This window comes from Poromitra crassiceps (assembly GCF_964638095.1).
Source record: "Poromitra crassiceps genome assembly, chromosome: 4".
Classification (NCBI taxonomy): domain Eukaryota; kingdom Metazoa; phylum Chordata; class Actinopteri; order Beryciformes; family Melamphaidae; genus Poromitra; species Poromitra crassiceps.
Genome location: NC_139626.1, coordinates 39,843,056 through 39,858,845, shown reverse-complemented (window position 1 = coordinate 39,858,845; position 15,790 = coordinate 39,843,056). Strand labels below are relative to the sequence as shown.

General features: G+C 42.8%; 2 protein-coding genes across 2 annotated transcripts; one reads left to right on the top strand and one right to left on the bottom strand.

Moving 5' to 3' along the window:
* Positions 1–1,226: 1,226 nt before the first annotated feature.
* hgsnat (heparan-alpha-glucosaminide N-acetyltransferase) lies at positions 1,227–11,829 on the bottom strand. The gene is made up of 18 exons (XM_083635663.1): positions 11,689–11,829; positions 10,833–10,960; positions 10,541–10,677; positions 10,043–10,161; positions 9,651–9,720; positions 9,188–9,257; positions 8,031–8,134; positions 7,534–7,610; positions 7,312–7,342; positions 6,199–6,359; positions 5,947–6,062; positions 5,642–5,763; positions 4,038–4,164; positions 3,769–3,855; positions 3,560–3,637; positions 3,310–3,380; positions 2,671–2,783; positions 1,227–2,415 (listed from the first exon to the last, which is right to left on the bottom strand). The coding sequence occupies exons 1-18, from the start codon at positions 11,780–11,782 to the stop codon at positions 2,234–2,236; spliced, it is 1,887 nt and encodes a 628-aa protein (XP_083491789.1). The 5' UTR covers positions 11,783–11,829; the 3' UTR covers positions 1,227–2,233.
* A 739-nt stretch (positions 11,830–12,568) lies between these two features.
* Positions 12,569–15,790, top strand: LOC310775514 (dynactin subunit 6-like). Its single transcript, XM_083635677.1, has 7 exons — positions 12,569–12,633; positions 12,834–12,898; positions 13,016–13,121; positions 13,222–13,310; positions 13,442–13,489; positions 14,030–14,172; positions 15,654–15,790. Exons 1-7 carry the CDS (start codon positions 12,605–12,607, stop codon positions 15,744–15,746), a joined length of 573 nt encoding a protein of 190 aa, XP_083491803.1. The 5' UTR covers positions 12,569–12,604; the 3' UTR covers positions 15,747–15,790.

The following is a 15,790-nucleotide window of genomic DNA, read 5'->3' as shown; positions in this document are numbered from 1 at the left end:
AACGTTGTTTCCAGTCTGAGAAGTTAGTTACTTTGTTGCTTTTACACAACTTTCTCGACACGAACGTAGAGTACATAGCAGCATAACAGGCAAAAATAAATAAGCCATGCAGTCAAACACAGAGAATGGTAAAACTCGCTTCTGAAAGACACTAAGTTAATAGTATATAACGTTATATAATCCGGCAAGTAATGCACGTTAACGTTAGAGAAAGTGAGTGATCGTGCGAAGAAGAGTGCCGACTTTTGGAGAACAACTGGCCCAACATTGAGAGCCACAGACAAAAGTAGCATGTAACAGTTAGTGTGTGTGTGTGTGTGTGTGTGTGTGGGTCCAGTTTGTTGAGGCCACAGGCAGCGACATCAACAACACTCCCAAAAACATTCTGCAAAAAAAACGCAACGAAATCGCAAAAGCTCACCAAAGCAACCAAACTCAACTTTTCCAACAATTCTAGCTTCGTTTTTGCCTTGAATTTCAACACTTACCCCGTCACAACGGGCGCCATCTTCCAATAACTCTACCCCCTAAAAAAAAAAAAAAAAAGTCCAACAATCGCGAGATCCCTCCCCCAGCCCCTTACCAAAGCCAAAGGCACAACAGTAGAAGCAGACTGGAAGGAAAAGAAGAAGGGAGAGAGAAAGAGGGGGAGGTGTGTGACGGGGTAAAGGGTGAGAAGAGAGAGGGAGGGGGGGAGAGAGGGAGGGAGGGAGGGAGGGGGTGACGGCCAGAGGGCAGACGCCACAACAACAGGCGTGGGAAAGTTACCAAGTCGCGCGAGAGCAGAAAAACTCTCACAATAGACATGAATGAAGGTAGAGCGCACTTATCGCGAGATTCAGAGAAACCCTCATAACCTGCTCGTCCTTTTTTTTTTTTCACAAGGCACCGCACTGTAACTCGATTCCCACGCCTTATTGAGCAATAAAGGCAGCTCCACCACCCTGCACTCACTGACGGGCTAGAAAAGACACCTCGAGGATGCAGACAAGTATGAACTGAGGCCAGAAGACTGGGGAAAAACATTATTATGCTACACACTGGCTTGGTAGGAACACACAAATACATAGCCTGGTCGCTCTCAGGGAAAAGTATGTCCTCTTGGCTACATGAGACGTGGAGACTGATCAAAAAGAGATGACCATGCCATGCATAATAAAGCCACATTACCATAAAAACCCGAGCCCCTAGAAGGCAACACGAGACATTTCACTTAGGATCAAATTATAATCACGTTTTATTACAATAAAAGTATATTTAATGGGAAATACCCAACATTGTATAAAAGTTTGACACAATGAAATGCATCAATGAAGACGGTAATATTATGTGCATTTTTCCTAAAACATTTACAGAATTGAGATATTCAACAGTATATACATGATTTTGCGTAAAATGACGAAATCAACATTTAAATCCATTGGCAAAGCATAGGCGAAACGTATCTATATGGAGGAGTAATGGCAACACGCCATTATCATACAGACTACAAGAGGCCCCATTCAATTATTGTACAGTAGCATCATGTAAATATTCTGTACTTTCATGGCACATTGTAAATATTAATATTTAAAGTGCAGATAAATGTGAATGTGTACTCAATGGACCGATTCCTTTGGAAAAATAAATTTGAATCGTTATTGGCAAGGCTATGTGAAAAAGACCAGGCCTGTGACTTCTGAGTAGCCTGATCAAATTGCGAGAGGGGGGAAAAAGGAATCTGCATTACCCAAAATGCAATCCAAGCACCATAAATCGGATGTAGTCTGTCATAACTAAGATGTTGCGGTAGTGTGATGAAATTGTAAATGTCTATTACATATAGACAGACAGCAAAACTCCCAACGTCGGTCTCCTTAGTTCTTCTCATCTTCTCAAAACAAATCCTAGGACAATTCCTCCTGAGTCACATTAAGATACTTGGCAGGAATATGATGCTCCAAATCAGGAAATCTTTGGAGAAAGTCTTTAAACATTTGGGGCCAAATACAGCGGTGACCCAAAATTAGAACATTTAAAGAAACAAAAGAGGTACTTCTTGAAACTTAATAACCCACAAACATTCAGAAACAGAAGCGCTGCTATGACAACATGTTAAGCAGACACATTCTCCTGTTCTCGGTTTTCCAAATGTTTTAACCTCCAAAACAAAACTCCAGCTGTGTTCATGAAACATGGTCCTCTGCTCCTGATGTCTGAACGCCCCCGCCCCTCAGTCTTTCAGGCTCCAGTTCTAAATCTTCCAGAAAATCTTCTTCCTGTAGAGCAGGAAGGCAATGAGAACCCAACAGGAAGTAGCCAGGAGGTTCTGGGTGAGGTGCTCGGCGTGGGATTGGCTGTTCTCCATACGCCAGCGGAAGGGGAAGTACTCCTCAAACACTTCGTGACCCACGTAGACGAGGATGGAGTTCATACCTGGAATCATGCACACAAGTGGAAAGGTAAGACAAGGGGCACAATGGTCATTTCATGGTCTTGTTTCCGAATACCCCAAAACACACACCAAGCCATACGTTTACTGGCTTCAAGAGAATAGACTCAAAGTTTACTGATGGTGTGAACTTGGAGATATGGACTACTGAAGAGCATGGTTGCTAAAGGTAAATATAACCGCTTGTGTTATCCAACCCCGCTCTTGGTGAATGACTGGGAACAAAGATCAGTGCTCACCAGGGTAGTAGAAGGGGGCTCCAGACCACCAGTTCTTCACATCCACCGTGTAGTAGACCAGGACCAGCAGCACATAGGCAAAACAGGCCAGTGTTGTCACATAGGACAGAGACCTACAAGTCACATGGGCAGACAAGGTGCCGCACCATTAAAGACACATTCTAGTGTCAAAATGTAAATCTAGGATATCCCTGCGTGTTTGGGGACTTTTAATTTGTCTGGGGATACCGCCTGTCCCACTTTGTGGACCGCACTCTTTTCAACGCATGTTATTACTCATACTCTAATTAGCATAAGATATCAGGAAAACAGTCATTGCCTAAAGCTACTTTCATACAGGACACCAGAAGCTCACCCCTGCACTCTAACACCCATTATTCCCAAATGGCTCGCCCCGAATTTCCACTGTGCCAAGCGAAGCACAGGCCCGGCACCACACTCAGCACAGTCACCTTGTGCCCATTTCTTTTACGTTGCATTTTGTGATGAAACACCCGTGTCCAATAGTTACAACGAGGGAATATAAGACTAACAAGATGACAACCTAGGAATAAAAACTCTTTTTTTGGTGCTACTACAACTTGCTACACCAAGCAGTAAGTGCAAGCAAAAGTATCCAATATAAAAGACAATCTTTACCATAGATTCTTGTTGACTGGAATGAAGCCCTGGTCCCTGGAACACTTGGTGAGAAGCGCTGATATGAGTCCCTGTGTGGTACAACAGACAACATTCAACAACCCTCAACATGGTCTTTCTGAAAAGACAAACATTGTGACAGAGATACTACATTGCAATGCAGTGAATCATATTATATACAGTATATATTATATCACTTGACAGATTTACACATGTACTGTAAAGACGTGAAGTATCATAATCAACTTACCAATACGAGGCCCCATATGAGGAACCTAGACATTATTTTTGAATGGAGATCTTTGTAGTGTAAGATGATCTTTCCTGCCTGGGATCATCAAAAATAAATCATAAAGTTTAGTGGGGTAGCTCCAGCCAGCTAGATGACCGTTTCCTCAAAAACAGAAGTATGAAAAAGAGTAAAAGGCAGAAAAGAGGGACAAGAGACAGATGACAAACCTGTAGTCCAAGGAAAGCCATGAGGATAGAGTTGATACTGCCCAGAACACCTTCCGGGTCATATGGCATGCGAGTCGCGTAAATTACCTTGAATGAAATGGAAACATAATACGATTATTGTGAATATTGTTTTACACGGCTGCTACAAGACAGGTTCACTAGCTATGAAAAAACGGATATGAAAACTCGAGCTCAAAACAAGTGATAAAAAAAAAAGAGTAAATGTGTCTATAGTTGGCATGTTTCTGGTTGTTTTGGCCGTCACTAACCCGCGAGGAGGGTGTCTGATAGATGTGCTTCTCGCCCAGCAGCCAGCGGTCGATGTACCCAGCCGCTCCACCGGTGCAGTTGGCGTACAGGCCCATGTCCCCAATCCCACCTGGACCCAGGTAGCCACTGCACAGAAAGGGTCACGGTTATTATTATTAAAGTAAGAGTCAGGAGATGGACAGCAAAGTTAAGGCAAACTCTGGATTGAGTTGACATCATAGGTCCTGATCGAAAAAGGCACATGAAAAAGGCACAAACTAGGGTTGTCAAAATTGCCCCAAAATCATATCTGAATATTCCCTCTAAACAAAACATATTCGTTCGAATATATTCAAATACTTTATTTTTTATTTTTTTGCGTGCGCGCGTGGCAAGGCTGTATGTACTGTATGTATGTGTGCACTGCACTGTAGGGATGTAACGATAACCGGTTTTAATGATAACCGTGATAAAATTCCTTACGATAACTGTACCGTTTAACATTTTCATGATCATTAAAACCGTGGTACTGTGATTACAGTGCTTTGAAAAACATGGTAAATACTGTCCATCATCAACCAAAGTTGGCAACAGTCTCCCAGATAAAAACGCGCAGCCTTGGAGAAATGATTTCAGTGAGTGTATCAATCCTTTTTGGGTCTGTGTTTTCAATATAAAACGTTGTAAAATGATTTCAGTGAGTCTCTCAGTACTTTTTGAAAATGTTCAGCATTTCTTTACGAATACCGTGATAATACTGATAACCGTGATAATTCTGGTGAAATTTTCATACCGTTACATCTCTAGTGCACTGCACACATACATACAAACACAGACAGATCCTTTAAGTACCTGGGGACAGAAATGGACACCTCCCTGTCCTTCTCCCAGCAGCACATTGACTCAGTTTACAAAAAGGCCCAGCAGCGCCTCCACCTGCTGAGGAAGCTCAGGGCTTTTACCGTCAGCAAGGACATTTTAACCCTGCTTTACAGATCACTCATCGAATCCATTCTCACCTTCAATAACACATCCTGGTACAACTCCCTCACCGTCAAATACAAAACCAAACTCTCCTGTATAGCCAATCAGGCAAGCAAAATCATCGGTTCACCCCAAACTCCCCTGTCTGAAATATACAACCGGTCATTAATCAGGAAAGCCACACAAATCACACAGGACCCCTCTCACCCACTCCCTCCACCAATCATTTCAGCTACTTCCATCGGGCCGCCGTTACACAATTCCACTGGCCCGGAAAAACACATACAAAAAATCATTCATCCCATCTGCAACCACCGCCCTGAACATTTTAAAATAGGCACATTGTTTTTGTTTTTTTAAACCACGACATTTTAGCTTCTTAAACCATAACACTTGTTTTATTATTATTTTTAAATGACTGGACTTCTTAAATAGGCACTACATTTTATAAACACTGCTTTTGTCTGATGTCTGTTTTTATTGTATGTATTAATGTATGTGTGTTTTTAATGTGGAAATGTATTCTTGAGCTGCACTTTAATATGGAGCCTGTCAAAAAGAGAATTTCTGTCACTGTGTGACAGACAATAAAGCTATCTTGAATCGAATCTTGAATCTAAATCAGATCCATTTAACTCACGTTGGGCAGTCTGGCACTGGAAGGAGAAAAGTGAGGCAGAGCCAGATGCTTTCCAACAGGAGCACAACCAGCCACGCTGGCCAGTACAGCAGGATATCACCGCCAGGGTACCACCACGCATCCTGGGAAATATAGACACTCACAACAAGCTGCCCCTAAACAATGCGCATACCTATAACTTTCATCACAAATGCATTTAGCAGAATGAGGTAACAAGAGAGAGTTTTAATTAACTGCAGTGCCAATTAAACATAAAAAAAAAAAAATTGAATGAAAGCATGAGTAAAATGCAGGCAATGACTGACCATGGGCAGGATGTCCAGGCGAGCTCTAGCCACCAACAGATCCAGGCAGGCTACAACCAGGTATGACCAGGCCAGGCGCTGCAGCACACCTGGGATCCGCAGGGTGTCCCAAGACACTGTGGATGAGGGTGGGGACAGTGAGCACACATGCACCCAGTTTAAAGATCAAGAGAATGAGCTGTCTTAATGGATATATAGCTACCGTACATCAATACAATACATGCACGTATGTAAATGTGTGTGTATACTCACAGGGTCCCTGGCAGTAGTTGGGGTTGATGACGAGGACTCCTATGAGGAAGAGCTGCAGGCTCCTCCACACAGTCTTCCACAGCAGGGAGCAGCGAGTCGAGCCTCCGCGCAGCAGAGAGTTGACTGACAGGGCGATGGACGTCCCCATGATGAACACAAACCTGGAGGGAGGGAGGGAGGGAGGGAGGGAGGGAAGAGTGGAGGAATGGGACAAAGAGAGAAGTGATGCAAGAAAAGAAAGGAGGATGGAATGAAGGGAAGAGAGCGAGGAAAAATGTGAACATTGGATTTGTCACTTTTTGACTCAAAGTTTTACCCAAAAGACAAAGGAGCTGATAACGCTTATTTATTTGGTACAGCACCGTTTCCCGTGGCTTTTTGTTAGGGGTGAAGGGGCTTTACTTTAGTCTGAGGTCTAAGCTCGAAACCTAGTTACCTTGTAGTTAAATTCAATTCAAAACTTGAATTGCCCTTGAGGAAATGTTGGTTTGCAGACTAGGGATGGGTACCGTTTAGGATTTTTCCGACACCGGTGCTAAAACGATACTTTTAAAACGGCACCGATGCCTAAACAGTGCCAGAACAATACTTTATAATTTTTTAAGCGGCTTTAAAGTGATGCGCTCCAATCAATAGTGTTAGTGAAGGTGCATGTGGCTGTTTTGGACCACCGGACGGCAGATATTTCACTCAGCAGCTCAGGCATGGCACCTAAAATCTACATTGCAATTCAGTACCCGTAGTACCGGTTGCAAAGGTACTGGTACGATAGTGGTACTGCCGGGTTTCGGTACCCAACCCTACTGCAGACAGAGTTTACAATAAAACACACAATAACATGATTAAAAACTCAACAAACAGAGATACACAATATGGACATAGCTCATACACAAGCAAAACACGCTACTTCATTTCATGTGTAAATTGCACAATATGATTGCAATAAGGTTGAAGGAGTCCTCGGTTCGTTCACTCTTTTATTCCATAACATTATCATATAAGGACAATTTACTTTGCATGTGTTTGTTTTTATTTTCAGTGGCATTTAAAAAGTGATTATCCAACGTCTCTGTTCGTAATAAAACCGTAGGAGGAAAGCGAAGCTGAACTTACCAAGGGAAGACCAGATCAGCAACAGTGAGGCCTATAAAGAGACAAAACGTATATATTGACTTCAACGTGACAAAAAGTAGCATTTCTGAAACCCACAATGCGGTAATTCCACACACACTGTAACCTCAATAGCCCCAATAATTGGGGGTATTGAGGTTACAGTGTGTGTGGTCAAGGTTAGGTAGATATGTGACACGGTTAAAGAGACAAAGCTGGGCTCACCGTTCCAGCTCTCATGTCTGAAGAACCAGTATCTCCCACCTCCATAGTTCACAAACACCATAATGACCAAGGAGAGCCTGAGAGGAGATGACAAATGCAACATTATTGAATGGTAATTCTTTCTCCAGCCGGTGTGAAGCAGAACACCAAACAACAACAGCTAAGGCACATGGAATATACAGTACTAACCATGTTTTAAATCAAAGATTCAATAAAGGCAAATAATGATCAAATAAATATCACTCCGTCGTTCACTTTATCAAGGATAATCCATGTAGAAGCAAATACTGTAACTGTATCCCCCTTGGCAGCACTGGATCCATGATGTCATGACAGTGTGGGAACTTTCTTGAATGCCAACACAAGTGGCCAGCTGCCTAAATCTCACAATGCAGCTGAAATCACATGATCTCAGAGATATTCGGTTAAGAAGTCCTGCTGAGCTGTAATTCAGTCATTTTTTTAAGGAACAGTAGAGCTGCATGGATGGGGGCTACCCTCTGAAAGTGTCCAGGGAGCGCAGCCTCTTGTTGGGGGTGGGAGGGGGAGGCAGGATGCTGTCTGTCACTGGCTCCACTACCCTCCCTGGGGAGCCGAGTTCCTGCGTGATGGAAGAAAAGTTAGATATCAACAGTGCATTGCATCCTCTCAGGAATTAAAAACAAATAACAGATATGCCATGAGTTCAAACAAATAAATGTGATTTGAGGCAGACATGACATTATACAGAATTATACACAATAGCACTGGTTACTACCCCTTGCAAAAATCATTTGGGGGTTAACCAATATGGGTTTTTGAAGGCCAATATCGAGACAGAAATAGCTGATAGCAGATAACTTTTGTGCCAATATTGAATATCATTAATCATTAAATTTGAACGTTTATATGCCAAAATGTTGTAAGGATTCAGTACATTCCCAGGGTTTGTATTCATGTCAGGGTGGGGAAAGCCTCTGTAAAACACGATTTCAGACGGACAAGCCCGTCTTTATTGTCACACGGTTACACATCAACACATGCACGGAGGGCCACAAACACACACATGCTGACGGTGGCCGGTGAAATTTGTCCTCTGCATTTAACCCATCCTGGCTTTGTCCTTTCCTCCGGGGGGCAGGCCAGGAGCAGTGGTCGCTTTCTCGTACAGCGCCCGGGGACCGACTTCGGATGTTGTCGTCACTGGTCGGATGACGATGACGATCTGATCTTCTGCATGTTTTTAATGGGGGGGGTTATATACGGAGGAACCCCCCTGGGGGAGCACGGGGAGAACATGCAAACTCCACACAGACAGAAAGGCCCTTACGACGAGATACCCCACCTGGGCAGTAGGCACTGAAGATATGGGGGGAACACAACCACAGCGCCCGCAGTGTCCCAGGCGAGAATCGAACTCAGGACCTTCTGACTGCGAGGCGACAGCTCTACCACTGAGCCACCGTGCCCCCCGTGTAGCAGCATTTAGAGCATCAGGGGACACTCAAACTCATTTAAACCCATACTAATGCAATAACTGTGGGTGCTTCGTTAGCAGCTCACTATAGACGGTAACCAATAGATCAGTTTAACCTTAGTTACTAATCATGCACCATGGTTGGTGTAGTCACAAACATGCCCTCCATGCAAACCACTGTCCCACAGCAACACTCACAGAGTTGATGAGCCTCTCCGTCTCCATGGGACCGCCCAGTCTGTAGAGGATGTTCTTCACTACATCAAGCCTGGACAAGACGTAATCGACCTGTTCAATCACCATGCTCACTCAGGAGGACATAAGACATAGCGCACCGGCGGGTCTCAAGTGCTGTGGCATGAACTCAGGTGGGGCTTAAAGTTTTGTTCAAATTCTAAAACCACAAATATTACATAACATGAGCAACATGATCAAATTTAACATTTTAGTTGATACTTTGCTACGTGTATTACTTTGCGATCACTTTTTTGTATGATTATGCCAGACATTATGTGACACTTCCTATCAGACATGAATACATAAAACGAATGATAAGTCATTAATAGCATTGATAAAACAGAGAACCGTTGCAGTATTCAATTAGTCCATACAACACAGCTTTACTTAGGCATTTACTGAATGAAAAGTAAAGGGAGTTTACCGCAGTACTGTTCCTCCAATGGCAGACACTATGGCCAGTCCAGCAAACAGCAGGAAAGCTATCATAATCGCTGTGGGGAGAGAGCAGAGCATGGCTCAAACATTATATACGTGTGTGTGTGTGTGTGTGTGTGTGTGTGTGTGTATATATATATATATATATATATATATACCGTATATATATATATATATCTGTGTGTGTGTGTGTGTGTGTGTGTGTGTGTGTGTGTGTGTGTGTGTGTGTGTGTGTGTGTGTGTGTATGTATGTATGTATGTATTTATGTTCTTTGTAGAGGGGGGTTGGTGTGAATGAATAGAACCAAAAAGTATGACAATATGTCTGTTTTTATATGGGTTTATGCATGTATGTGTGTGTGTGTGTATCAGACTCACGTATGTAGCCGTTGACAGGGTCTGCATCAGTCACCATGGAGCAGTTGACTACGGAGGAGTCGTTCAGATTTTTCACCCACAGAGAATAGTTCCCATGCTCCCCCAAGTGGAAGGGAACCCTAGGCAGACAACATGCTAATCAGACGGCAAGCAGCCAGAGCAGGCCAACCAATACACACACATACTGCACACAGAATGCATTTGTGTATGTCATCAATCAAATATAAAATGTGTTGACACATACCTGAAAATGTATGTCTTCAAAAATGCTTGAAAATCTGTCCAATATATTTAAATGTTTCGACTAGGATGTTGAATTTCAGGAGGCACATTTTCATTAAAATGGCACGTCAATGTTTGTAAGACAGATCTGAATATCTAACTCAACCAATCACGTCTTCCAGGGTGATAATCACGAGAATATTCTAGACTGTTTTTTGTTTTGTTTTTGTTTTTGACCTAGGTCTGGTGTGTGGGACTAGATGTGTCGTAGCTTACGTGCAGAGCTCCAGGGTGATAGGGGAGCTGTTGAGCTGCAGAGTGATCCCATGTTGTGTGCTCACGGTGAAGTCTACTGAACTGGGCATGCCAGGAGCCGGCCCTGCAGGCACCACCCCAAGGTGCTGGTACAAACACTATAGAACACAGGACAACCATCACCACCATCCACAACAACTGGAGTACATTTGGTGTCTGTGTCTGTGTCTGTGTGTGTGTGTGTGTGTGTGTGTGTGTGTGTGGGGGGGGGGGGGGGGGGGGGGGGGGGGGGGGGGGGGGGGGGGGGGTCTACCTGGTAGCAGTGCTCTGACATCCAGGACACCACCACCTCCTTGCCCAGCTCATTGTGGACAGTCAGATATGCCTCGTCCATCTTCAAGGCTGTGGCCTTAAGATGGTGGTGATGATGATGGGGACCAGCTGGAATAAGAAGAGGAACACACACAAATGCATTATACGAAGAGTGGAAATGCACTGAGAAGATGGTCTACAGCTCAAACATTTTTTGTAGCAGACCACACCCAATAGTGAAGCCACTGCTTACTAGACTGGTCGATAATGTCATTTCAATTCAGCTGAGTAACCCTTGCTTACTGGTTATGAAGTGAACCGAGTACACATTCGCAGCCTATTGCAAGCATACTGACTCCATGTTGTCAAAGTCAGAGTGAGAGCAATCAAACCGTGAGGCTTATTGCTTTGTAATCCCCATTTAGATGCTATAGCTGCGTAGCTAGCAAGCTGCAACTTACCTCAACACCGTGGCTCAGTGTGAACGTTAGCGGGTAACTTTGACCATCTCACTGTGTGGTAGCTAGCTAGCTAGGGTAAAAGACAAGTAGCGTTAACGCAATTTAACCGCAGGCTAGACAGCCAGTCAGCTACTGTGGAGGAGAGGAAGGCATGTGATGGCTGAGGTTGTGGTCACATGCTGTATTAATCCGTAAAGCAATCCGGGAGGGAAGTTCAAACGGCTGCGGTCTTTCTTGGACTGCCTGTCGTTTCCTTGTAGCCAAGGAAGGAACCTAATAACGCTAAAGATATCCCTAGCTAAACATCAGCTTGCTAGCTAGTGTTAGCTGATTGCTAGCAGCAATTTGGGTAAAATGAAATCTGAGCAGCACGCCAGCTGTAGTAGCGTTACTTACAAGACATTTCAGCTGTCAGCGGTGCCACACTAATGGCCACAACCAAAGCAATAACTGCGAAATAAAGCAGTTCGTGTTGATTTGGTTGTGCCATTACTTTCTCACTTCTCTCTTTTCCTGCACGGTCGGATATGCGTCTTCTGTTTCTTTTCTTAACTTTCCTCTTTTCATTATACATGCCACTTCCAGTTCCGATCCCTGCTTGTTTTGACATTGTAGTGGGAGCAAGAAGGGACAAAGTACAAACGTAACATAAAGTTACCTGTGACCCGGCCTAAATTATCTACTGGAACATCATTATTGATGCGACGTGATGGGGATTCCTACCATTCAATGAGTTTATTCTATATATGGACACATGAGCATTGAAAAATGACCCGATGGATCCACTTTAGTCAGTTTAAACGAACATTTTCTTATCAAATATCACTAAACGTTAAATGAGAGGGTGGTACAGGTAGTCAGTGTTGTCAGTCATTCAGACCCGATTAGTCAAGAAATGAGGAGGCAAATGCACAGGGCGCCCCCTTGCGTCCGCAGTACCACAAACATAATCGTGAGCTTGTTCTCAGTCTGTCGCAGATATATCTTCCGTTCGTTAACATCAATAACGTCAATATTTATTTTGACCAAAGTACACTACACGCCCACTGGAAGTAGTTTGAGTATGCAGAGCTGTTGGTGCTATGAGGAAAAACAACAACCTTCAGGGTAAAACTTCAGCCGTGAGCCAGATCGGAACCATGATGATTTGTGTGTGGGAGTGACTCATCTGTAATACACACGATCTTTGTGTAATCTTTGTGAGTCAACTGGAGTCGCCTTTACGCATGCGCATGCTTGTGTCAAGGATTTGAAATCGATTGTCGAGCAGAGCGAGTGCGAGCACTGTCACCGACTGTCATCCGCTGTCACCATGACTGATAAACAAAATGTTCAGAAGAGGTAACAACTAGCATTAGTTTTTAACTTTTTGGATCACATTTGGTTACGTCGATGACTGTCACTTCTAAACACGCGCGGCATCATGTATGCTAATGCTAGTTAGTTACAGTTAACGTTAGACAGAATGGCAAAATGGCTAGCTACGTTAGCTAGCGTTAAGCTAACGCCAAACATTAACGACAATTGTTTTGCCTTTTCAGTGTCAAAATAGCTGCCGGAGCAGTTGTTTGTGTTGAAAGTGAAATCAGAGGAGATGTAACTATTGGTAAGATTAGAAGATAGCGTTAATTCCTTCATATTTAAGCTATCCAGTCTATAATTGTACATGTTTTAATGAACTGTGATCAAGTGATTTTCAAACACATTCCCTGTGTTTCCTCAGGCCCCAGGACAGTGGTCCACCCCAAAGCTCGTATCATCGCAGAGGCAGGACCCATCGTGATTGGAGAAGGCAATTTAATAGAGGAGCAAGCTGTCATCATTAATAGGTGATGCGAGACCCCCTTTATCTAAATGTATAGTCACGCTTTTTACATTGTCTTCCTCTTCTGTTTCACGCTTCCCGTGCTTGTCTAATCTGCCCAACAGTTACCCAGAGAACATCACACCAGAGTCTGAGGGAGTGGAACCAAAGACCATGACCATTGGTATCAACAACGTGTTTGAAGTCGGATGTGGTATCCTTTTGACTGGTGTTGTGTAATCATGAAACCAACTGATTGTTTAGGCCAAATCAATGTAACGTTTTGTAATATGTGATGATGCTCAGTCATATAAAACAAACTTTCCCTTAACCAACCACTAATAGCGTCACAAGCCCTGAAAATTGGGGACAACAATGTAATAGAATCCAAAGGTGGGTTGTTTTAATCTGTTTGGGTTTCACTCTAGGGCTGTGGGTAAGTGTAACATCTTGGGAAAAGGATGTATCCCATCCTTTACATTTATTGTTGTAGACCTGGGTCAAATGGTACCTGCAAATCCTTTTTGTTTTCAGGCCAAATTCATCCAGAGAACAATGGCTAAAAGCTTTCAAAATGCTGTTATGTGAATGGCAACCTGCCTACAGCAGAATTGTACTAAATGGCAAACACCACCCACCTGGTACTTTACACAAACTTTTAAGTATTTCAAGTAATGAAGAAGTGCCTCTACGCATTGTTTATGTCCCAGCTTTATTTTAATATGCACTAGCTGTTTTTAAATATTTCACATTGGAATAGCCATCTCAATAAAAAAAACTCCACCAAAGTGCACCTTCATCACACCCGTTTGAACTTCTGTGCCATTCTGGACCATTTCCTTCTTATTTCAAGTAATTCTTTGACCTAGGCCTGATGAGTTGGACTGTGCGTGCGTCACTATCAAATGTCTTGTCCTCTGTTCTGTCATCCAGCTGACGTTGGGAGGAATGTGATCCTCACCAGTGGCTGTATCATCGGCGCCTTCTGCCAGGTCAACACCTGCGAGGTCATACCTGAGAACACCGTCATCTTCGGCTCTGGATGTATGAGACGAGTCCAGACAGAGAGACCGCAGGTACACGGATACATACAGGGGGACGTTTTGGGTGGAGACAGGTATCAGTCAGCTATACAAAGGGTTGAATTGTCACCTCCTATACTTTTCACTTAGCAGGATTTAGCTAACTCTTGATCGAATTGTTATGTGAGATTACATTGAAGGGAATGTCAGCGAAGAGGAAAACTGAAAGAGGTATTTCTATAGCAGACCTGCCCTACCAACATGTTACTCTTGATCTTGTAGTCACGTCATGAGTTTATATGAATTTAATATTACTGAAAAATGACACATTTGTAAAACATTTGTTTTTATTTAAAGCCCAAGACGTGAGCGAGAGTTAGTTTAGTTAGAGCACACCGACGTGTGGCCTTGCCCTTGTGCATGGACTACTAAGCAGCAGTGGCTCACTTCACTTCATAATGCCTGCATTGATGGTGTTTTTGGAAAAGAGGCTGTTGTACGTGGCTGTAAAAAAAACAACTGGCAGTGCACCATGGGAGGACCAGGACACGAGTGTTTCTGTCACATGGGAGGACCAGGACACAAGTGTTTCTGTCCGAGTTGGAATTAAACTGAACTGCACATGCATAAAGAGACAAATTGTGAGACACAATGCGAACATGTTAAATGTTACAAATCTTTTCAGCCTTTGTAACATTTCTTTGACCTCATTAGCAATATTTGCCATGTCTGAAAACAACAGTGCTATAGTACAGTGCCTGTACATTTTAAAACAATATAAATCTCGGCATTTTCAGTGTCAAGTTTGTTAGAGAAAAGAGTTTCCCAAATGAGCATATTTTTTTGTACTATAGTATAACCGCCCACTACTGTTGCATTTTTGTTGTTAAATTTATTTGTATGAAAAGTAGAGGTGGGACAAAATATCAATAGATCGTGATACTTCCTCTTGCAATACATTATCAATACACTGGCACACGTATCGTGATACCATATTGACATTTTATCCTGAAATGTGTATTTTTTGCATGAATTTTTGTCTGTAAACTTAATTTACACCAATTGAAAAAACTTAAAGACATTTTGTGTATCTTTTTTGACTTCACACGTGGAGTTATGGACAAGTTGCAATCAGTGTGTGTTAAAGAGGCAATATGCAGTCTGCACTTTGTTGTACATTGTTTCATGTCAATTCTATGAATAAATACAATTCCTGCCGTTTGCCTTTTTAGGGGTAATTTTTCCTCTAAAGTTACACAAATATGTTGTATCGCAGATTGAATTTCTTGCAATGTATCGATTATCGCTGTATCGTGATACCATCGTTATCGAAAGTCAAGTATCGCTATCGTGAGTTACTCTGCAATTCCCACCCCCAATAAAAAGTGCTATATAGTCAATGATTGATATAGTATTAAAGCAGGTACAAGATTTGCAGACATAGCCAATGTCTGTGTTAATTAGTTTCTTTCTCATCTTCTCCAGCTTGACTTTCTGATGAAGATATTAATTTGTTTATTTCTTATCTTCTCCAGCCCCAGACTCTCCAGCTTGACTTTCTGATGAAGATATTGCCAAACTACCACCATTTAAAGAAAACCATGAAAGCCAGCCACAACACAAGCTAAAAAAAACAACTTCACACTTATAATGAATGACCAATTGATTTAAA

What these genes read in the sequence shown, in the direction of transcription:
- LOC310775514 (XM_083635677.1), top strand. Translation starts at nt 12,605, where the DNA reads ATGACTGATAAACAAAATGTTCAGAAGAG. An exon ending in CAAGCTGTCATCATTAATAG is followed by an intron (nt 13,122 to 13,221) that starts GTGATGCGAGAC and finishes TCTGCCCAACAG; the next exon opens with TTACCCAGAGAACATCACAC. An exon ending in CGTGTTTGAAGTCGGATGTG is followed by an intron (nt 13,311 to 13,441) that starts GTATCCTTTTGA and finishes AACCACTAATAG; the next exon opens with CGTCACAAGCCCTGAAAATT.
- hgsnat (XM_083635663.1), bottom strand. Translation starts at nt 11,782, where the DNA reads ATGGCACAACCAAATCAACACGAACTGCTTTATTTCGCAGTTATTGCT. An exon ending in ATCACCCTGGAGCTCTGCAC is followed by an intron (nt 10,162 to 10,540) that starts GTAAGCTACGAC and finishes TTGTCTGCCTAG; the next exon opens with GGTTCCCTTCCACTTGGGGG. An exon ending in GCTGATCTGGTCTTCCCTTG is followed by an intron (nt 6,360 to 7,311) that starts GTAAGTTCAGCT and finishes CCCTCCCTCCAG; the next exon opens with GTTTGTGTTCATCATGGGGA.